At 47.0% G+C, this 24,190-nt stretch overlaps 1 protein-coding gene across 4 annotated transcripts in view; it reads right to left on the bottom strand.

Moving 5' to 3' along the window:
* Nucleotides 1-24,190, bottom strand: part of FHOD1 (formin homology 2 domain containing 1) — a 97,339-nt gene that overhangs the window by 6,208 nt on the left and 66,941 nt on the right. For 2 of the 4 annotated variants that reach the window (XM_083164341.1, XM_083164343.1), the window contains 13 exons: nt 22,582-22,937; nt 15,046-15,156; nt 12,960-12,983; nt 12,373-12,426; nt 10,640-10,818; nt 9,680-9,823; nt 6,392-7,275; nt 5,987-6,142; nt 4,326-4,508; nt 3,935-4,054; nt 2,590-2,751; nt 1,905-2,095; nt 216-408 (listed from right to left, as the gene is read on the bottom strand). In XM_083164341.1, the coding sequence (XP_083020467.1) occupies nt 216-408; nt 1,905-2,095; nt 2,590-2,751; nt 3,935-4,054; nt 4,326-4,508; nt 5,987-6,142; nt 6,392-7,275; nt 9,680-9,823; nt 10,640-10,818; nt 12,373-12,426; nt 12,960-12,983; nt 15,046-15,156; nt 22,582-22,937 (2,757 nt within the window). The remainder of the gene's footprint in view (nt 1-215; nt 409-1,904; nt 2,096-2,589; nt 2,752-3,934; nt 4,055-4,325; nt 4,509-5,986; nt 6,143-6,391; nt 7,276-9,679; nt 9,824-10,639; nt 10,819-12,372; nt 12,427-12,959; nt 12,984-15,045; nt 15,157-22,581; nt 22,938-24,190) is intronic. The other 2 variants (XM_083164342.1, XM_083164340.1) reach the window with 2 other exon arrangements.

Genomic DNA, 24,190 nt, shown 5'->3' with positions numbered 1-24,190 from the left:
CTAAAATTAATTGTGGCAATCATCTCCATATCTGAAAATTGTCACAATTAATTGCTGATGTATGGGGCCCTTAAGGGCTTAAATAGTCAAAAAACAATAGGTGAACATTCTGTCGACATTAGATACGTTGCAATTTTTTTGTACAGCAGATGCGGACTCTCCTGAAATCCGTTTTATTTGGAATTTGGACCTTAACGTTTCCGGCGGTGGATTACCTCTGTGATCATCCTCCCCCGCGTCTTGTTGCGCTCTCTGTAAGCCGCTCGCTTCTGTTTCTGCTGTAGGACGCGCTCGCGCGCCGTTCTGTACTCCAGAGCAAACTCGCTGATTATCCGGCAGAATCGGGTTATCTTCATGTCCCGGGCAGCGGAATACGAGTACCCCACGTACAGCAGGAAGGACCGGAACCTGCCAATAGGACAGAGGGGTTAATGTACTGCTCCGTAAACCGACGTTGGCGGTCACAGGTCAAAACAATCATCTCATCTGTTGTTGATGGTGCTAATTACTTAGGAAGTCTGTATGTATGTAAGTAACAAAGGCGACCACTGAAAATCTCATAGGAATTACTAATAACGTATTTGTATAACCATGCTGTCTGTATAAGCCTGTGTTCCATTCCAGAATTCACAACTAATTTCCGCCATTTACCGTCATATCATTTACATAAGAGGTTTTGCTTAGGACACAAGCATGTTATGATGGAAGTTGTATCCACTAAAGACCTATGTCTGATAAACTGTCATCACTGCATTTACAGGAATATACAGACGTCATACGCCGTATAATCATCAGACAGAGTATCTGGGGCCATCTCATCCATATACTGTATAGTATTTTTATGCAACAGATGGAGACACTGAAGAGCGAAGGACAGATTTTGGGAGATGCGTCTTACAAGTAATATAGGAAGTGGGAGATGTCATTTAGTTGTTTGCTCGGACATACACTTCTATACATATTGAGCCTGATTCAGCTTGGCTCGCTAGGCAGAGTACATCTGCTGCATAGTGAGCACCTTAACGCCACCTCGCCCCACTCCCGGCGCCCGAATCTCTTCACAAGACTATGGAAAGTGGTTCACTCGGCTGGTAAAACCGGATTTCGGCGATGATGCGGGAGCGCGCATCAGCGCTCATCTCAGGCAGATGCACACTGGGGGATTTTGAGCTGAAATTTCCCAGTGTGTATGGGCCTTTACACCTTGATCTCCGCCGGTAACTGGTGATTATACTGGAGCCCAATCGGCCAGCTCAGCAGACATGGGGATTCCCGCACATCATGTCACAGATTGCTGCAGAAGTCTGTATAAGTTGGGTGTCATGTGGTAGAATTGCCCCTGGCCTGTAATAATGCACCCATGATGTATCGGTGTGTTATATCACCCGCTCTCTGCCCAATTCGCCACGCTTGGTGCTTATTGCAGGGGGACTTGTGGGTACATTTACTAAAACTTCTTAAAAAAAAAAAAAAAGTGACATTGCCCATAGCAACCAATTAGATTCTGTCTATAATTTGTAATTTGCTAGGATGCAATAGATAAATGATGCTATGGGCAACAGCACCTTTTTTCATGTTTAGAAACTACATGAGATCATGATGACTGCAGTGTTTTCCAGCTCCAGTCCTAAGGTAACCCTAAAAGTCCATGTTTTCCACGTCTCCCTGTTGGAGCCCATCTTTGAAGACGCACGTGTAGTGCTCATTATTGCACTTGTAATTACACGAGGAGTTCTAGAAAACATGTACTGTTAGTGATACCTGAATATTGGAGTTGGAAAACACTAGTTCGCAGATTCCTCTTGAAAGCGTTATTCTCTGACCCGTAAGCCCAGGAGATTAATGTGTTGGTCTGTATCCGGGAGATGCTCGGATATCATTTGTAGGGGAATTTCCAGACTGACCTGTTGAGGATTCTCCGGTGGACGATTTTCAGGATGACGATTTTGTCTGTGCAGCTCTTCAGGAAGTCTGTCATTTTGTTCTTCAGGCCGGGCTTGGTCTCGTGCTTGGCGATTACTTTCAGGCTGTCCCAGGATTCCCGGCACCTTCTCTCCAGCTGTACCAGGCTGTCCGCCAAGTCATCGAAGTCCACCTGGTAATCGCACATAAAGCATTACCCCCAAATACCAGGGCATTGCAGAGTATTGCACATATAGAAGACAGACGTCAGTCATTACAGCAGAGTGAGACACCCCAGGCAGGGAGGAGGAACTGCAAGGGTTTTTAAAGATGCAGGGTGTTAGAATGAACATTAGTTCTTATACTTTGCTTTATGACTACACCTGTGCTCTAAGCTAGGCGATTTTGATAACGTGGACCGTTGGTAGATCTCGAGGACCGGTTTGGCTACCCCTGCTCTAGACCAACAGCACACAGCAGGTCTATTATAATCATAGCAAAGGTGGTTTAGAGCTATATGAAGGGAAACCAATCTGTATAGACTGCCACCTAGTGGTGATTCTCCAGACTGCAGAACTCAGAGATGAGTACAGTAATCCATGTGGGAAGGAGGCAGAGGTGACTTGTACCCATGATCCTATCACAATGACCAGTACAGGAAGATGATACAGGAAAGAGGGCACTTACTTTGGAGGAGCGAGTGATGGCAGCGATCTCAGAGTACAGGTCTGTGGTGTCGGGGAACTTCTCTATAACGATGTTACACATATGATGTAGTAGTGTCTGTCTGTGTACGGTATCCTTCACCTCTGAAACCTTCTCCAGGTAACTAAGATCAAACCCCTTGGCCTAGATACATGGAGAAAGACCAGCGCAAATCAGTCTGCTTATCTGCCAAGTAACACAAATTATTACCTGTGTCATTGCCATCATCGGCTGATTATGGAACACACATTTATATTGCACATTTTTAATATAAAAGTCATGTATTATGGTCAGGTGACTCCCAGGATCACATGAAAGGACATAAATATATCTTTATGTAAACAGGACCCTCACCCACCTTTATCAAAACTGTCACACCACATGTACAGGAGAGAGCGAAACTTCTCCACATTGACATCAACTACCCGAACTTTATGTAAGCAGTGCAGCCACCAGAACAGGAAAGCAGGCCCTCCCCCACCTTTATCTAAACCAAGCACCACCTGTATAGATGAGAACGCCCCTCCTCCACCATTATCTAAACCGCCGCACCACCTGTAGAGGAAAAGTGCCACTTCTCCACCTTTACAAAAACAGCACTGCCCCCTGTACAGGAGAGCGCACCCCTCCCTCACCTTTATTTATACCTCCTGTACAGGAGAGATTGCCCCGTTCTCACCTTTACATAACCTACACTGCCCCCTGTACAGGAGAGAGCACACCTCCCCCACCTTTATATAAACCAAGCGCCATCTGTATAGACAACAGCGCCCCTCCTCCACCATTATCTAAACCGCCGCACCAGCTGTAGAGGGAAAGTGCCCCCCTCCACCTTTACGTAAACTGCACTGCCCCCTGTACAAGAGAGAGCACCTTTCCCTCACCTTTATTTAAACAAATCACCTGTACAGGAGAGATTGCCCCTTTCTCACCTTTACATAACCTACACTGCCCCCTGTACAGGAGAGAGCACCCCTCCCCCACCTTAATCAAAACCGCCAAACCACCTGTACATATACCACCCCACAACAAGTACAGGAGATGGTGCCCCTCCCCCACCTGTATGTAAACTGTACCTCCCACTTGGTGGGATAGCAACACCAACACCTGTCACTACCTCATGGATTGCAAAAAAAGCAAAGATCATTCCAACTTTTTCACCATATCGCAGCAGAAAAAATGGATGATAAATGCCACAGATCATCTGATGAACTATTAGCGAATATTTAATAATATAATCAAATGACACTGTGATTACACATGTTGTCATAACAACAACGTGCATGATAACTAGCCGGGGCTCAGGCAGACGTGGAACACAACTCACATTTGATCCGTTGAGAAAGTTGCCGACGGCCAGCAGGGAGGACAGGATGACTTTGAACGTCTTATTCTTGGAGAGCTGCTCCATCCCCTGCTTCAGGTCAAACAGTGGCTCCACTATTTCCTAGAAACAGAACATCGTATCCATGGTTATCTAATAAACCTCACAGACCGCTCTGCTGTAAGCTCGATCAGTGATCGGCACAGGGGCAGCACTACAGCCATTGTGTAGGACAGGCCTAGCCAACCTGTGGCTCTCCAGCTGTTGGGAAACCACATGTCCCAGCATGCCTTGCTACAGTTTTAGATGAGAAAACCAGGACACAGACATCACACCAATACAACCTAATATTTATTATTACAGGACATAATACAGTTTGCATCGATGACCGTACCTTCTCCATGGTCTCATAGTCCAACTTAAAGGCCCAGAGCTGGAGGCGAGATTTCAGCCCGCTGATGGAGGAGAGGGTGAGAAGAAACTGTTCCGCTGACCCCAATGGTAAATCTGGGTTTGCAATCTGAGCCTCCTGGATCTTCTGCTTTTCCTCCTCTGTGGGGACCATGGTGAGGATTTTCTGAGGGGAGAAGCAGTACGGGAGAGGAGAGTGTCAGAGGACAGCTTATGCTGTAACAGTAACTTTCCATTGCTGCAATGCTGTATATTAGGCATATGACATACAGGATTCCACCTCTGAGGTGACTGGTGTAGGGAATCACTGAGGTAGCTGCTCTCTAGGGCATAGAGAAGTGTTGTGTCTGGGGTTACCTCATCCCATGTAACATAATGACCAGCAGTACCTTATATATTCTCTGCCATCTAGAATAATCACGAGACACCTCCACTGTTGGCACGTGGGCGTTGGGCCTGTTCTATACTTGGTAGTTTGTTATAAAGCATAGAGGGGCTGCAGGGTGTGACTGACTGTAGTGTAACTTGTCCTCTGCACAGGACCCTACAGCGAGCGCACCCATATACATAGCAGCAGGCCTACATGTCTGACACTTATGACTGGTGCATTGCCAGGTGTGTGCAGTACTGCAAATGCATAGCCTATGTTACACTTCTACACAAATGGTCTGCAAATTCCCATTGTCTGCATTGTGTATGTACAGAGCTGTGACAGGCAGGCTTGATCCGACAGTATTATGGTCACAATTAGGGCTGCTAACGTGATTGGAAATCTACAGCCAGTCGCTCAGATTAATGAGATCCAATCTATGCAGATGCCAGACAGTTATTCATATCACCCCGTTCCACAAAGGCTTCCGCCTCCACCCCTTCTACTACTGATGCTTCACCAGGATCCGACCTGCTATAGGGGTCCTATTAGTTCACTATGTCCTGCCAAGATACGGTTGGGACTAGTGATAGTATGTACCACATGGTGTAATACCCCGATCTCCACGCTCCTAGGACCGCCTGCAGAGCTGACGCTCCAGTACCATGACGAGGGTAGATATTACTCACCAGCTGCTTGCTGACACCCAGATTATCTGCGGCTTTGACCGATGGCTTTAACACGGCAACATAAATAAAAGCTTAGTCAGGTTTGCTTAGCATTTCTTTTTATTGCCGATTTAAATCTATCCGTCAAAGCCAGAGATGAACAGCAGCCACATGGTAAGTAAATAAGCCTCCAAGTCACATCCAGAGGGAACGTGGTGTCAGACTGTGCAGGAAGCGGGAAGGAGAGAATCTTCATAGAAGACATACTAGAAACACAGATCTCCAATGGGTCAGAGGTTGTCCACTGTAGTGTGGTGGTTTCCTGGGAATCATGTTCTTTACACTCTCTATAATTAGCACATGATCGTAAGCGAACATTCGCATTGGTGGAGAAACAGGACAGACACTGGCTTATGCTATCATGACCTAGAGCAGGGCCCTCCTACCTTTTGACTGTCTGTAAATACCCTGTTTGTTGTATCATGGTCTCCTTTTGTAAAGCGCAACGGAATATGCTGCTCTATATAAGAAACTGTTAATAAATAAATAATAGTCCTGAGCTGGTCCCCAGATACATCTGAGCTGTAAAACGAGCAACTCAATTACCTCTATCCCCTCTTTGCTGATCGCATACTCATCAAAGTTCAAGATGGCCGTCTTAATAATGTGCACAGTGGGGAGAACTGTAAGGCCAATGTTGATAGCATTGCTTCTCTTGGGGTCCAACACAACCAGTGCCTGCTTCTTCACATCAGCCCCTTTCTGTGAACAACAAAAGCAGAAAGTTGGGAGTAATCTGTCACCAAGGATTATCCGACAAACGAAACATCCTGCATTTTGTCTAATAAGCCCCCTCCCTGATTTGACCGCTCTGTAGATCCAGTAATGAGGTCACATAGTTCAGCCTAATAATTAAATTGGAGGAAAAGGTGATCTAAGGATTTCAATAACAATGTCGCCATAACGACCTAGCCATTGTTTTGGGGCTGAAGAAATAAGACAAATATTCACCTTGGCGGTAACCAGTTCTTTGGCTTTGGATTCAAAAAGATGTTCAAGTTTTTCAGTGTCCACAAGGACCTTGTCAAGTGATTCCCATAAAGTGCCCTTTCCAAACCTCCCCCGGCTGGTGCTGTCTGTCTCTTTCACCTCCTTCCAGAACAGTTTCACCGTCTTCCTCTTCTTGTTCAGCGTTGTGGTTAAGGAGTCCTGTGAGACCGTGCTGAAGCTAGGTGGAGCTGGGGGTGCCGGTGGGAGAAAGGGGCTCCTGCCAGTGGGAAGTGGAGGACAGATGGGAGGTGGTGGAAGGGCTGAAGGAAATCCAGGACACCCGCCAAATGGTGGTGGGGGAGGAGGAGGTGGGAAGGGCAAACCAGAAATGGACGGGGGAGAAGAGTGATTTAAACTGGGTGGACGGGAAGTCATAACAGGTTCTGCGGCCTCAAAATCAAGAACATCAAAGTCCTCCTCCTCGCACAAATCCGTGAAGTCCAAGTCCTTAATTTTTAGCTCCATGTGAGTTTGCTGCGCTGCCTGCTCCCATAACGTTTCAGAAGGTTTTTTGAAGGGAGTCATGAGGGTCTTCTCCAGATTCTTGGAGTTGGTTTCTGCATCAATGCTATACTGAGCCCTCATTCCTTTCCGGGACTCTATGCCGTTCTCCATGGGGACTTTTGTTGGAGAGCACTCATCGTCATTGCGTTCTGTCCTGACAGCTGGAGCTCTACGATCCCTGGGCGGCTTCCCGGCGTCTTTAGAAGCGGCATTCTTTACATTGTGGATTTCTGTGTCCACGTCAGAGCTGTTCTGTCTTTTGGTGTACATCATGTCCAGCATGAACATCTTAGAGCTGCTCCGATCCGTGGTGGGCGGTGGTGGACTACTAACTGGGCTTTCTGGAGAAAGAAAAGGAAAAATAAACCATAAACATATGTACAATAGAATACAATCAAGAAGTTCAACAACATATCTTGAGATCTTATTGTAGATTTATATTGCTAAGTCACGTACACTTTAGCCTATGGAATTGACATTAGCTTAAGCCGGCCAGACGGACACCTATATTGCCAGCAAACTTGACAAATTAGCATGTTTTTGCTGGTAAATTAACCATGAACATTCTTGATTGGGCCGTTCAGTCCCGAATTAACGTATCAGTCCAGTTAGTGATCCAGTCACTCATTGCTTGTATGTGACCAGTAGTTAGCTGGGGGTCTACCATGATGACCCAAGAAGATCTAGATACATACTGTAGGTCACTGTTTTGGGTTTTGTCTCTGGCTAGGGATGTGGCCTACTAGAACCAGAAGCAGTCAAGTCAGGATAGATTGGAAACCAGCACAGGTAAAGTAATGCTTTCATCTATCTATGGCTAACTACTTCTCATCTCTGGGATGAAGCACCGCCAGTGACCACTAGAGGCCACTTTACGGTACTTGTGTAGTTTCACTTTGCCAGCATGGCGCCGTGCGTCTGAGTCCCCTTGCGGGGCTCGCTTCGCTCGCCCACGCTGCGGGCTCGGTGGCTCGCTACGCTCGCCACGCTATATAAAATCAACTCCATGTCAACATGGATAGTGGAGGTATGAACTATCCATGTTGGCATGGAGTTAAGTTACTTTTTTGGACATATGTCGTGGCGAGCGTACACTACGGAAGTAGCACGGCGCCATGCTGCCGCCGTGAAACTACACAAGTACCCTTTACTCCAAATGATTCCTTTGTGTGATAAAAGATGCCATAATAGAAAGTGAAAGCAATTTTTGCAGGGATGCTGTTCTGTTTCAAACTTGCTGGATATGGAGAGAGGCAGCTGTGAAGACAGAGATTGCAGGTAGGAGCAGATAGGGACTGGGGGTGGAGGTGAAGAGTTTGTGGGCTAAAAACTGTCACAGCTCAAAGTGAAAGTACATTTGCAGTACACTGGGGATAATCTATCGGTATCACATATATATGTGCAGACTTATTTCCCTACAAATGTTATTTCACTGTATTAGCTGAGATGGGTGAGGTAACAAGCATTCCATGAGGGGAATAAGCAAAGAGAAAAGACTAACACTGTTTTATGTTAAAAAGCCCACTAAAGTGAAAATATGATTTACCTGAAGATAACAACTAATGCACCATTCACAGATAAAAGGATACGTACCAATACAGAACCTGACCTGAAGGGGTGGTGATTCAATTGCTTGTGCTGCCCTCAGCTGGTGCAGCACAAAATGGGCACCCAACACAACTGAATTGTTGCTCCTTATGGGTGCCCGTTAGTACTGAAGCTCCCAAAAGCCCCGGGATTACCTGCACATGGACTGGACCCATCTAAAGCAGCAGCTCGGGTGCACAAGCCACAGACTTTGCACACATTATTCCTCGCACCTCTGGAGGATAATACCTTATAGAAAAGAACAATCAAATGGCTCCCTCAGACCCCCATTAATTTAGACGGCCAGTGGGAGGCACCGCAAACAACTGAATCGCTCCCGGAAAGTTCTCACACTGAATTTACATTTGCCATTTGGATGCTATTGCTCTCTAGTATCAGCCATGGACAGAATGAACTACAATGTCCTTCCATAAGATTCCTGGAAGGAACTTTGCTCATGCATTAACGTCATGTTGAATATCATGAGCCTTCATATATCTGCCTCATTAGCTGTGCCATAAGTGGCGCAGAACCCCTAATCAGCCCATATACAGCTGCCCATGTGTCAGACAGATGGCTGCAGACCTTGAGCAAGAAATACTGGCATGAGACCCGATAGCTGTGCAAGAATCTGGAGGAGACGCAATGGGGTAAATTTAAAAGGAGATCTATTAAAGATGGGCTGTTATTCATAGCAACCAATCAGATTCTACTTCTTATTTATTTAGCATCTTCTAGAAAAGTGGTTCTCAACCTCGGTACTCAAGACCCCCCACACAGTTCACGTTTTCCAGGTCACCCGGCAGGTGCACTCATTACTCACCGACACATTAAAAGATCACAGGTGAAGCTAATTATTTCACTTGTGATTCTTCGTGCAGACCTGCAAAACGTGCACTGTGTGGGGTCCTGAAGGCCGAGGTTAAGAACCACTGTTCTAGAAGATAATTGATAGAATCTGATGGGTTGCCCTTAGCAACATCCTGTCCTCGATAGAACTCCCATTTTTTACCCCAACGGATCTGCACAGGACACATTCATTGCCTAGGTTTGTACTGAAGCTGGTTTTGGGCATGTTCTGGATACGTGGGACAGATCCAGCCGGCCACAGTGATTAATAAGGCCGGGTCATGAATGTGGATTAATGTGATATCTTGCCTGGTTCTGATCCAGGTTCCTCTCTTTCTCCGCGCTCCTCCCTCTCCAAGGTGCTGCTGGCAGATGAATCGCTGGACCCGGAACACAGTTCTTTCTCATTCACACTTTCATTTTTCTCTTCCTTCTCACTCAGATCAGACTTTCCTGTGTCCAATAGAGGGCGGGGAGGGAGGAGGAGGGGGAGTGGGTGTTACACATCTGCCCAAATGCAGAAGCCCACCAATTCTCTCTCAAGTTTAGCCCCAAAACACATGCATAGCCCTCGGCCAGGGGAAGGGACGATAGTTCTAGGAGAACGTTATGCACATGCATGGCAATGGAAGATATGCGGGCGGGACTGTGAGGCGGAGTTACATGCAGATGGGTGGAGTTAGCTGTTTATGGCTTGCAGGCATAAAGGACATCAAATATACAAACACCAAAGCTCAGTGGTTACATCCATGCAATGCGCTCAGAACAGGTAACAGTGTACCCCCAGTACCACCGTCCGCCATAGCTCATCCATTGATTATACTTAAGGGAAACCATCAGCCTTGACTCAACCTACGGAGCAATTGTGATGATAATCGAATGCATGGTAAACAGCACCCATCACTGCATAGGCCAATCAGAACATACAGCCTTTACGTCTGCGTGTTGTAACAGGTGCTCTGATAGGCCAAAATCCCACTGTCCTTAGCCTTCGGTCAGGCAGACATTCGTCATCTCACCATCACTGTATCATGACATGAGACTTATTAAGGCGAATAGTGGGATTCTGATAATGATAATGGGCCTGATTCACATTGGCTCTGAAGGGGCGGAAAGCGACGTTAAGGTGCTGCCTAGCAAGCCAACCTGAATCAGGCCCTTTATTTTAATCCATTTCCACTACAGCAATGACAATAGGTGTCTGCGGAGCCACTGACAGTTTCCCTTTAAATCTCAGGATTAGCTCGGGCCACACGCTCAGGAACATACCTTCCGTCTGCGAGCCACATTCATCAGCACTGGTGCTATCCTCCTGCTGCTCAGAGGTTGCATCGTCGTCAGACTCGCCCCCGTTCCTCACGGCCTCTGCCAGAATCTCCTGTCGCCCCTTGGACAAGGCCGACATCTTCTCCAGCTCTGTGGCCGCCAGATTTTCCAGAAATCGATTTCTAAAATGAAATATGGGTGCTTTGTTCAACGTCAGGTATGGTTTTATTATAACTGTCCCTCAGGGTTCTACTGTGCAATCAGAAGGACATGAAATGTGCTACCCGCACGTCTTCTGTTACTACCCCAGTGCTTGGGGTACCCCCAAGTCACTAACAGGGAATTCCCCACTGCCTGGTGGATCAGCTGATCCCATGAATGTCTGAGCTTCTCAGATTAAGCCTTAAACCTCTATTTTCCCTCTATATCTTGTGCACATACTGATATGTTATGTAAGCTCTGTGTGATAAGAACAGGGAATGTCTTGAGACAGGAACAGCATACTTCCTTCCTCATGGAAGGTAATGTGGAGGATCCGGTCCAGGTTTTAGAGTAGCAGCAGCAACAGGGGGAAAACTGATGTGACCATGGTTGGGCTGATTAGCAGCACATGTGCTCTCCTGGTATAAGTGTTTCCAGTGCAGGAGATAATTGCTCCTGCTGGTGAGATAGCCGCCCAGGTGATAGGCCGGGGTGTGGGCTACAGTAGGGACCACTGGAACATACTGAGGAGTTTGTACTATGCTGTGACACCTGTATGCTGCGTGCTTGTCTATGCTGATTACCTGGTATGCTGTTTGCCTGCTACAAAATAAAGACCAAGACTTCATCCTATCCAGTGTATGTGATTCCTTATCCCAGTTGTCCGTCAGAGGCAGGTGTTCATTGAGACTGCCGTCATTTTGTGGCGACAAGATAATGCTGCCTAGGAACGAGAATCTCAGTGGCCGGAAGGACCAGCTATCGGCATATCCCAAGTTCCAGAAGGAACATGGAGCACATTAATAAATGACTGAACTTGTAAAGAGTTGGCCAAACCTCCACAATGCATCACACTAGGTGGGCAAGTGAAGTACCAGAAGTGTGGCAGATGTAGTAAGCCTTAAGAAGGGATAAATGCAAGGGTGATAAAGAGTGATAAACATCCAGCCAATCAGATCCTTACTGCCATGTCACAGGCTGTGTTTGAAAAGAAGTCAGTAAAGAGCTGATTGGCTGGACGTTTATCTCTCTTTATCACCCTTGTATTTATCTCTTGTTAAGGCTTGATACATCTGAACCAGTGACGGATAAGAGCAGCTACTGCATGTGTCAGGAGTGTTATAGAGGGGAAAGGCAATTGAATAACGCAGGTCCCCTAAATGTATATTGAATGTTAGGGACTAAGGAGTTATTATTTTTTTTGAAAAATATATTACATTTATAATTAGAGTTGTTTGAATAGTTGCACCTGCATGTATGTGGCACTAAAAGCCTCAGCAATTCCGCACCTCTCATAACACGGTGCGCAATCTGGGTCCCTCCCTATATACAGAACTGGATTAAACAAATTCAACACAATGAAACATGACGAGACCCACGTAGAGTAGGTGGCGTGGTATATCGGGCACCAGCGCCTGAGCGCAACCGTTATCAGCCTACAGAGACAGGATCAGTAATTCATATTAGGTCTATGGGTCTATGGCACAGCCTCATGTACCCCGGGTTAGTGGCAACGCTGCCTTTAGGATACTTACTGAAATTTCTTCAGGATGGGTTTGTCCCCATACACATTACTATTTCTGTCATCCCTGTGGGAAGAATTGGTTATCAGCAGGTAACGGACAGATGACACGCCTGCATGCCGGATGGAGTAACGGTGGCATGTAGCCTTCACACCACACTGCACAATTAACATGCAACATGTGAGGAAGGGGAAGCTCTGCGGGTAGGACGCCACCGCAGGACAACATGGGAAGGGGTTAACAATGCGCTATCCGTGTCCTCAGGACGTTCTCTCTGTGATGGATTCCACTGGGAAATAGCGGATCTTACATGTTCACATACACAGATGGTTACCGAGTCTTTAATAGATGGGGTGGGGTTTAATAATGTGGGGTGTACAAACTGTTACTGGAAATAGCACACAGGGTTATCATGTGACACGGAATACGGGCAATGGTCCAATAAGGACATGTATGTTATACACACTCGTCTGTGAGGACTGGAATGGTTACACACAACGTCATCAGACAATGAGGCTCCCGTTATAGTAGTATGGGGAACAAACAGGAGACGTTAGGGGGTGTGTGCACTCTGTCCGTGCGGTATGGGGGGCACTTACCAAACAGGCTCTGTTTGGTGGAGTCTGGAAAGAGAAAGGATTTGGAAACAGGAAAGAGGAAGAATTTGAGAACTGATTAGACAGAGAGAGAAGTTGTTACACCCCAACCCTAGCGAATTCCAGGGGTCATCCTGTGAGGAGATTGGACACCTCTGTCCTTTACCCCATAGCTGTGCTATCTGGGATAGCCTACGGAATGGCACCAGGAAATGCCCACCAAACCAGTGCTGCCGAGGCTGGCGATATGCCCTGTGTCACACTGGTACTCTGTGCCTATGGTGGGCTGTGGTTCCCCACGCACGATAGCACAGGCGGCCCCCATGGAAACCAGTCTGTGATATTGGCCAAGCTTGGTCGGGTATGGATCATTAGGTCTCCAGCAGTTAGGTCGACCAAAGCATTAGGTTGACATGGGCAAGGTCGACAGTCAAAAGGTCGACATGGGGTTTTTCACTGTTTCTTTACCCGAATGTCGACATGGACACTGAAATGCAGCATGGCTCGCGATTCTTCGGGCACATTATTTTATTCTCCCACCAATGGATGGTAGGGGATGGAATACTGCCTGTCGGCTCAAAAAACAGTGAAAAACCCTATGTCGACCTTTTAACTGTTGACCTTGTCCATGTTGACCTAATAACATGTTGGCCTAGACCCATGTCGACCTTTCTGCACGTCGACCTAATGTTATCGACCCAATGCTTGTCGATCTAATGACCGTATCCAGCTTGGCCTTGGTAGATAGATAATGCCATCTTCAGACTGTGCGGAAAGTAGTCCATAGACGACAGAGGCTAAAGCATATTACCATTCGATGGTTCTACAAGATCCCTCTCCAGCAATGGGCATCTGGGAATGCACAGTCTGATAACCACACATGCGCAGAGGTGCAGCCAGCGCCCCCTAGCTGCAGGGGGTGTGGTACAGGGGTCCGACAGTCGGGATCCCGACATTGGGATCAGTCGGGATCCCGACGTCAGGTAAATGCCTGTCAGGATCCCGACTGTTGGGACCCTGTCCGGCACCCGCTGCAGGAAGTGTTGTGATCACTTTATGTATACACATCAGGGACATGCCCAGAGGGATGCAGTCTTTGGTTTTGATAATTTAGGTCGACATGGTACACTTATACGTGTCCATGTCGACTTAAGTCAACAGACACAAAAAAACATGAAAAACTAATGTCTACCTTTTCTATGTCAACCTAATTCAGTAATTCAATGCATCGCGATGATTAATGATCTATTACTGCTGCAATAAGCACCAAGAAATTATAATGATCGAGTCTAAAACCCAATATTAATAAATAAGCCCCAAGTGCTAGAACTAATAAAAACTTCTGCATTTAATATCTGTACTTTAACTTATAGTGTGTGTAATGTGCTGCAGTGTAGCGGTACGTAACCAACAGCACCGGGTGTAATGACAGGCAACAGACACAGGCGAGTCGCACAAAGCATCCGCTTGCCCTCCCTGGTATGTGGCAACGTGGTTTATAGAGAATTGAGTGGTAATCATACAAGACACATTTCTGTGCAGATCTATGCTGCGGCTACACTGGAGCAGACCCAGCCTGTAATACTCTGCGCCAGGTCCTTCCACCACACGCGCAGAGCAGAACTCACCTTTATACCATGTCTCCTGGAGCAGGACGAACACCAAGGTCCTGAATGGAGAGGCCTGGGAAGGAAGCCTCAGACAGTGCCATGGTAACGGGTCTATGACAATGGGCTCCCCTCTCCTCCCCATCCCCCTTTCTGGGAACTCACAGGAGCAGGCTGCAGTCAGCTAAGCAAATTTATGGCATACAGGCATGCTGTGCCGAGGGCGCCCTCAGCTGGCAGATGCAGGTATGGCGACACATTTACCACAGAATTCCTCAGATAGCGGAAAAACTTTACTTAATGTATACACAGCAGCAGATAACATTTATGATGAGGGATTGTCACTCTGGTAGATACAGAAATTCACCTGATACAGACATATCCAGTATATACAGACATATCCAGAACACAAGCCACAGGTTCAACTTGCAGAGCAACTGCACAAAAGGAGATTAAATCTTAGAAGGAATAAAGCAACTTACTTGAATATACTGCGGTCATTGAGCGTCGACGCCTTGTCTACCTCTGGTGCAGACTTGGACAGAGAGATATTGGTGGAGCTGCTGTGCGAGTTGGGAGCTTCCACACTGGACCTGTATATAGTCAAAAAAGTATATTAATGTTTATGTGCTGGATATTACAGCCGTTACATACATGATATACTCCGCGCCGCTACATAGAATGTACCCCCATGCCGCTACTCAGTACGGCCCCACAGCGCTGCACAGCACAAACCCCCAATGCCACGCAGCACAACCCCACAAAGCTACACCCCATGTGACCAAGGTAGATCGCTACCTATCAGAAAATTGTAATCAATCTTTCATTTTCCACTTGATGTCCAAATAGTGTGTAAAATGGCGAATGCTCCAAATGATGGCGTTTCCATCAGGATTTTGTGACTCACACAAGTCTTAGCTGGGCAGACTGGGGGGCAGAGTACCACTTTTTCCTTGAGCATGATTTTTTTTTCCTCTACCTCCCCCATGGCAGCCATCACTTATGGGTTCTTCCCCTATTGGGTAGCTTTGGAAAGAAAAAAAAGACGCCCCTTCTCCATAAAAGGCTCCTCCTCCTTCTCTCTGTGTCTTTTTTTCCTTTCCCAGGAGGGTAGCATGTGGTTTTTTATGTGTGGCTTACCCTGTAAAGTAGATCTGGTTCCCACCGTCGCCTTGAGCGTTCAGGTGGGGACAAAGTAGCCAGGAACTGGTGAAACCTCAGCAAGCCGCATGCCGTCCTCAGGTTTGGGCGGCTAACAAGCGGTGGCGTCCAAGGAGGCGAGGTGGAAGTCTCCTGCCCGGAATCCAGGTGAGACCGGGCGGACGTCGTCACCCGCGGCGCGGCTGGACAGCGCGTCTCTTATGGGCGCAGAAGGATGACGACGCGGCGAGCGCTGGCGTCGGCGTCTAGCGCGGTGACGTCAGGAAGCGGCGCTGGCGCCGACGGATGACGCGGCCGCCCCTGACGCGCAGAAAGGCACTTCTTTTAAAAACGAGGAAGTGTATGAAAACGCTGTACCACCAACGAAGGCAGCAGCTTCACGGCTAGGCAGCGGTGTTATACAAGAGGTGGTGAGTGTGCCATCTGGCTCCACGGCCGATTATATGAATGTGTTGTGGCTGTACTGTACAAATACCTGATATAGGTATATATTTGATTGTAGACAACCTTTGAGGGTCAGTACAAAACATGGAGGAAGAAAGGAGGCAGATCAGTCAGAAGTCAGGGTAAGCCACAAGAAGAAGATTTTCTTATTTTTTATTTTTTTTGAGCATGGTTATGAAGTGGACAGATCCTGCTGATAATTATATATTGTTGTGCAGATCTGATAACAGCAAGGAGAAGGGAGAAAAATCCAGACACAAGAAACTGCACACGGCTAAATGCCTTATGTGCAACTTATCATTGCCGGATAAATACATGGGGAGTGTATGCGAGAAATGCAAAACCCCACAGTTGTTACCCCTATCACAGATGTCGGGGTTGGTCGACATGCTGAAGACGGCTCTTGCCGACACTTTTGTGACCAAAAAAGACCTGGCAAAAAGTACGGGGAAGAGAAGTCGCTCTAAAGTAAGCGAAGCGTCGGCAGAGTCTGGGGAGGAGGTAGCAGATACAGCGGCAGAGGAGGCTGACGAGCTGGTGGTAGATAAATCAGAAAGTGATTTCAATGCAGACTTGGTGGAAAACCTCCTAACATTGATACACAAATCCCTGAATATCGAGGACACACAGGAGGAGGTGAAACTCCAAGAGCTGCTGTTCCGGGATAAGAGAAAGAAAGGGAAAACTTTCCCTTTATCTCAAACGTTAAAGGATATGGTGTCGGATGAGTGGAAACATCCGGATAAAAAGATCACTGTACCTGCAAAGATAGGGAAGATGTACCCATTCCCGAAGGATCAGACGTCCACTTGGGATGAGGTTCCTAAAGTCGACGCAGCGATAGCAAGGATATCGAAAAAGACGACCTTGCCTCTCGAGGACGCGAACATATTTAAAGATCCTATGGAGAGGAGAGTAGAGCTGGGGCTGAGGAAGCAGCACCTGACGTTGGGGGCAGCTATGAAGCCTGCGGCCTCTATGGCTACCACGTCCAGGGTATTACGAGAATGGTGCCAGCAACTGGAAGCAGATATGATGGACGGTTTAAGAAGGTCAGACATGCTGAAAACGGTGCAGAATATACAACTAGCCGTCGAGTTCTTGTGTGAAGCATCTTTAGATACGATGAGGCTGACAGCAAGGGCGAATGCTACAGCGACAGTAGTTAGGAGAGCACTCTGGCTCAAACCTTGGGCGCAGACGTGCAATCCAAGATGAAGTTATTGTCACTTCCTTTCCAAGGTGACTATTTATTTGGAGCACAGCTAGACCAAATTATAACAAAGATGTCCGGAGGGAAATCGGTGTGGCTCCCACAAGAGAAGGTGATTAAGAGAACGGCAGTGAATAGGTCGGTTAGATACCAACCACAGGAATATAGAGAGGCGAGAAGCTACCGACCAGGTAGAGGATTTCGCAGGAGCAATTGGTCATCAAGGGCAAATTTTCGCTCCCAAAGGGGAAGAGAAAATAGATTTGCCACAGGGCAAAGCTCACAATGACGCCAAGTTTCAGGCGGTAGGGGCCAGGTTGCTGAGATATATAAGCACCTGGGAGAGGTCCACAACGGACAAGTGGGTCCTCGAAATAATAAGGACAGGATACAAACTGGAGTTCGGGAAGATTCCAGGAAATCTTTTTACAGAATCCCCCATACCAAGAGACTCGTCAGAAAAAGAAGCTTTGTTGTCAAGTCTAAAGGAGATGATAGATCAAGGGGTAGTGATAAAAACTCCCCGAGATCAAGTGGGGATAGGTTGGCATTCCCGCTTTTTTGTGGTCCAAAAGGCGTCCGGAGGTTACAGGACGATTCTGGACTTGAGGAAACTGAATCAATTTCTAAAGGTGAGGTCGTTCAAAATGGAGTCAGTGAGGAGTATACTCCCGGACTTAAAAAGAGGTTCATACATGACCTCTATAGACCTCAAAGATGCATACCTACATGTACCTATATTCAAGGGGCATCAGAAGTATTTGAGGTTTTTCATCAAAGGAGTAAGTTACCAGTTCACGGCACTTCCGTTTGGGTTAGCCACATCCCCCAGGACGTTTACCAAGGTACTGATTGTGGTAATTGCAAACCTCAGAAGAGAGGGGATAGTGGTCTGGCCATATTTAGACGACCTATTGATAATGGCAGAAACAAGGGACTTAGTCATGAAACACACCAGCAGGACAATGCAGTACCTAACAGAACACGGCTGGTTGATAAATCAGAAAAAGAGCCAGTTGGAACCTACAAACCGGATAAAATATCTGGGGGTGATACTGGATACGCAAGATATGAGAGTGAGTCTAAGTCCAGAAAGACAGCAAAACATGGTACAGACAATGAGATCTACACTAGGGAAGTCTGTCATATCGGCGGAGTGGTGCATGAAGATGCTAGGGCTCATGGCGTCGGCTCTGGAGACTGTACAATGGGCGAGGTTTCATACCAGAAAACTTCAGAAATGCTTCCTATCACAGTGGAATGGAATCAGCAAAAACCTAACACAGAGGATAGTATTAACAAGAAGGGCGAAGGAGGACATAAGGTGGTGGTCATGCAGTCGCAGACTAGAAAGAGGAAGGTCCTTCGCCAAGACGACTCAGGTGGTGATTACCACGGACGCAAGTATGATAGGATGGGGAGCAGTGTGTCAAGACCAGACAGCTCAAGGAGCATGGATACACGAGGAAAAGAGGAAACACTCCAACCTCAGGGAAATGAAAGCAGTCCTATGTGCATGCAAGAGTTTCCAGAACCAGCTTATCAACAAGGAAGTGGTAGTCAGGTCGGACAACCAGGTCGTGGTGTCCTATATAAACAAACAAGGGGGCACTCGCAGCCTACACATGATGATGGAAGCAGAAGAACTGTTTGCCTGGGCGGAATGCAACGTGGCGGATATACGGGCAGTGTATCTGGCAGGCAAGGAAAATGTAGTGGCAGACGGCTTGAGCAGGACAATGTGTCTACCAGGCGAATGGGGCCTAAACACGGAGGTGTTCAGGACACTAACAAGGATATGGGGCAATCCAAAGATAGACCTCATGGCAACCTACCAGAACAGGAAAGTCAACAGATACATCTCCAGATTCCGGGACCCACAGGCAGAGCAGTGGGACGCTCTGACGGCAGATTGGCCGAAGGAATTAGGTTATGCGTTTCCTCCGTTCCCCATAATACCAAAGTTCCTGAGGAAGGTACAAAGGGAGGGGGCAACCGTGATTGTGATCCTGCCGTACTGGCCCAGAAGGGCATGGTTTGCGCAGCTTCTACGTCTGGCAGTAGACGGGCCGTGGAAGCTCCCAAAAAGACCAGACCTACTGGTTCAAGGCAAAGTAAAGAAACACCAACCGGAGGATTGGAACTTGATGGCGTGGCTACTGAAACCAGGGCGCTGCTAGGCCAAGGGTTTTCGGAGCAGGTGGTGAATACCTTACTAAAAGCCAGAAAGACATCCACCTCCAAATCTTATTATAAAATCTGGCTAAAGTATACATACTGGTGCAAGGAAAATAAGAGCTTACCGGAGCAGATATCGACTATCTTGGAGTTTTTGCAAAAAGGGTTGGAGAAACAGTTAGCAGTTAGCACTTTGAAAGTGCAAATATCAGCGCTATCGGCCATGTTGGACATCAATATCGCGAGCAACAAATATATTCAAAGATTTATACAAGCGGCCAAGAAAATAAGGCCACGTTTTCATCAACCTATAGCTCCGTGGGATCTGAACTTAGTTCTTAACGCTCTGACGCAGGCTCCTTTCGAGCCCATCCAAGAAATTCCATTAAGAGTTCTGTCATGGAAAGTGGCATTCCTGATAGCCATAACGTCCGCCAGAAGGGTCTCGGAGCTACAGGCCCTCTGGGCAGAAGAACCATTTATGAATGTGTTCGAAGACAAGGTTGTAATGAGGACAAACCCCATGTTCTTACCCAAAGTAGTTTCAGATTTTCACGTAAATCAAGAGATTATACTACCATCGTTTTGTGCAAAGCCCGCAAATGCGAAGGAAGACAGGCTGAACAAACTGGACGTAGTCAGAGTATTAAAAGTCTATTTAGAGAGGTCAAAGAAGGTTAGGAAGACAAAAAATCTGTTCATACTAACTGAGGGGAAGAACAAGGGGGAGGCAGCTTCCAAAATAACAATCGCAAGATGGATAAAAAGCTGCATTGCAGAAGCATATAAGGCAAGCAATCAGGTACCTCCAGAAGATCTGAAAGCACACTCCACGAGGGCAGTAGCAACCTCATGGGCAGAGAAAGGGGCGGCTTCCATATCAGATCTGTGTAAGGCAGCAGGGTGGTCGTCCGTGCACACATTTACAAGACACTACAGAGTAGATGTCATGTCTTCGGCAGATGCCAAATTCGGAAGAAAGGTCTTATCTGCGGTAATATAAAAAAAAAAAAAGTCTTTTCTTTTGTTGTATTTCTAATTAATTAATTGATTTGATTATGTACCCAGCCCAGTGAGAATTGAACTGCTGGGGCATTTCCCATAAGTGATGGCTGCCATGGGGGAGGTAGAGGAAATATCAGATTTTTACCTGATAATGTGTTTTCCTCTACTCCACCATGGCAGCATAGTTCCCGACCCTAAAGAAGTTATGATTTCTGTATGCGATTAACTGTTTGTGTGTAAGAGCTAGAAACGAAAGACACAGAGAGAAGGAGGAGGAGCCTTTTATGGAGAAGGGGCGTCTTTTTTTCCTTTCCAAAGCTACCCAATAGGGGAAGAACCCATAAGTGATGGCTGCCATGGTGGAGTAGAGGAAAACACATTATCAGGTAAAAATCTGATATTTCTCTTCTTCTGCGCATTAGATTTTCCGACACAAAACTATATACAAAAGTCCTAGAACAAAAAATCCATTTAGAGCATACCTGCTGGCCAGAATTTCTGACCGCTACCATATGAACCGGTCACAGTGTGGAGCTGCTCTGCAAAGGTAACACCGCTGATCTGTGTCATGCCCAAGGACAATGAGCAGCTTGCACACACAGGTGCCATAACCCAGAAGAACACAGAAAAAGCCTTGAATGCCGTCTTTAATAGAGTAATAGTGTGGCTCCCTGCACAGCAATGTGCACTATGTGCATAGGGCCAGCTGCAGAGTTATACTGCCCCCTGTTTGCAGAGCGCATGCTGCATGTGTGCGCTCTGGAGTGAAGCAAATCTGGGCAATAAAGATCTCTATGTATTTCACTGCAACTTCACATGCAAATGTAGAAGTAGAACTGGGCTGTAGCATGCTGGATATATCTCTCTAATCGCCGGTGTCAGGGCCAGTGTTGTCAGTGGAATACACTGGCCCGCGACAGATCGCTGCATGCTGAGCATTCCAGCATCGCTCAGCATTGTCATTGCATGTGTAGGCCCCTTAACGCTATTTCCAATATTTAAACTGATTACATAAGATGGAAAGAGACTTGCCTTATTATAGTGTTTTATAACATTGTCAAGCATGGGTCACGGTCGATACATAGAAAAGTTCCACATACCTTAAATCGTCATGATTAAAAGGTTGACACAAGCAATATGTGGACATTGAAAGGGTCGACAAGCGGTTTCACAGTTTTTCGTGTCTGTGTCAGCATAGGTCGACATGGACACCGTAAAGTGTACCGCGTATGCTTGACATGCTTCGGGCACAGTGCCTTGCTGAGATCAGTACACTATATTATGCTAACTCTGTCCACTTGGATTATAAAGTATGACAAACACACCTTTTAAAAAAACGCATGTCGACCTATTGCTTGTGTCAACCTTTCGACCTAAGGTTTGTCGACTAAATGTGTCGGCCAATAGTAGTAGGCCTGCTGACCGCATCCCACATACTCTACAAGCAATGAATATCTATAAAGCTTGCATTACTCTTCTGTTGCCACTAGGTGGCACTAGAACACCAGATCAGATATAGGATTCCCAGTTTGTTCAGAGCCTGTGAATACACTTCCAAAGGTTGCCAGAAGGCTCCCCGACAGTCGGGATTCCGACAGTTATTCCTCTGACGTCGGAATCCCGACTGCTCCCTCGTGGGGGGGGGGGGGGGTCCACGACCCCCATAGAAGGAGAATAAAATAGGTGGCGTGCGCAGCTCGCCACCGTGCCCACAGCGCGGCGAGCCCACAAGAGGCTTCGTTGCGCTCCCCCCGCTGTGCAGTCGGATTCCGATGTCTGAGTAATGACTGTCGGAATCCCTACTGTCAGTGTGTTATACCACACCCTTTCCAAACACCAGGTGATCTGAGCAGAACTAAAAACTGGACCAAAACGTACAGGGCCCGGGAATGTTTGCATGTTGTGTTTTCAGTACCACACAATTACCAAAACCCTGTGCTCATTTTCCTAATAGCCTACAGGCAGGAAGTGAGATGTGCATAGAGGGAAAATACAGTATGGACAGTCAGTGACTTACTGCTCCGCCGGTGCCGGCACTTCAGAGGGCAGCGGGTCTGGACTTGGTTCCTCAGTGCTAACAGGATGAGTCGCAGGCGTCTCTACCTCTGGCTGCTTGGGCGGAGAGGGTGGCAACACGCAAACTGTAGGCTTCTTCAAGGTGCAGGTTTTAATGGTAGACTGCAGAGGAATGCTATTCTCCACCGGCACAGTCTGTGGCGTAGAGTTGCTTATTTTTGCCCATACTTCTGCACTGTTGCCCAGGGAACGCCTTGAGCGCCGGACCTCTTCTACCCCCAGGGAATTTTTCCTACGGTCCTTGCGTGGGCCGCCAGAGGATTCCTCGCTGTCGCCATCCTCGAGTCTTAAAGCGCTCTGCACCAAATACAGGAATAAAACACCATTAACTACCAACTTGTACTTGTCATAACCTACACAAAAGGACCACAGAAAATAATGTGGCAGCAGGAAATATAGTGTTCAGGAAAAAAAATATTTGGTTACGTATGGAAGGCACAGATACACAGGCAAATGAGCAAATTAATTCCATGATTTACTGAAGTTATTACACTATACTTGACATTTTCAGTCATGGAGGCAGCCATTTTGCAAGCTGAAGCGGTGTAGGCCCCTTTGTAACAGACATCTGCAATAACTCAGCAGTGTCCTGCTTACAGATGCCTTATGTACAGCCAAGATGGCTCCCAAGTGGTTCTGTATTCACCTTTCCTCGGGTGTCACACAGAATCTACTCCTATACACACACATACACACAGGAAGCGTAATCATGAGTGACGTGAGGTCCACGCTTCACCCTCCCGGTGACATCACCCAGCCAGCATATGTTTCCAGCCTTGGCAGGGATCAAGTGTTATATGGCAAGCTCTGTGCCAAGGTCGTGCCAGAGCTGATAAGTGATATGACATAATTAAGAGGCAGCACCCAATATCTGCGCTATCAGCCAGTCACTATCTGAGGCACCAGTCACATGGCAACTGTTGCTAAAGAGAAAACAATATCAATAAGGCTGTCAAAGGTCACGGTAAGGAATATATATATATATATATGGTAGTAACTGTTCATAAAGATTTTTGTTTGAAACATATACTCCTAGACACTGTTTATGAACTATGGGGCAGAAACAAAAATTCTGAACACGGTTTTCTGTCTGTTCCGGCATCAGGCAAACACTCCCGGGTGAATTTGGATGCCGTTTTCACCACTGTATAGCTTGGTGACCCAGGGGCCCATTTAATATGTCATATTTGCAGCTAATTCTCCCAAAACACCCGTTTCTATAGGGGATGTGATGCTGCCTGATGTATCAACATCAGACAGCATCACATTGAGTACTGGGGCTACCGCCATTCTGAGATGGCAATTGGGTTACATACCACACTGCCATCGGGGCAGCCAGCAATGTTGGTGGTGGGTCAGTGCATGCGAAGACCCCCCAGCACCCGGCTGAGCACATCGCTGGGATGGGCCCTTGTCCCTGCGAGTGTAGGAAGGAAAATCCTGCTGAAAAGTATTGCATATTACAAGTAGATCCTGCCCAGATCACCCTGTATATGCCATCCTATAATAAATGGGCCCCCTAGAGAGAAACTGGGGTATGATCTCGCTGT

Source organism: Crinia signifera, chromosome 11, assembly GCF_055691185.1.
Source record: "Crinia signifera chromosome 11, ASM5569118v1, whole genome shotgun sequence".
NCBI lineage: Eukaryota > Metazoa > Chordata > Amphibia > Anura > Myobatrachidae > Crinia > Crinia signifera.
This window is presented reverse-complemented; position numbering and strand designations above follow the sequence as displayed.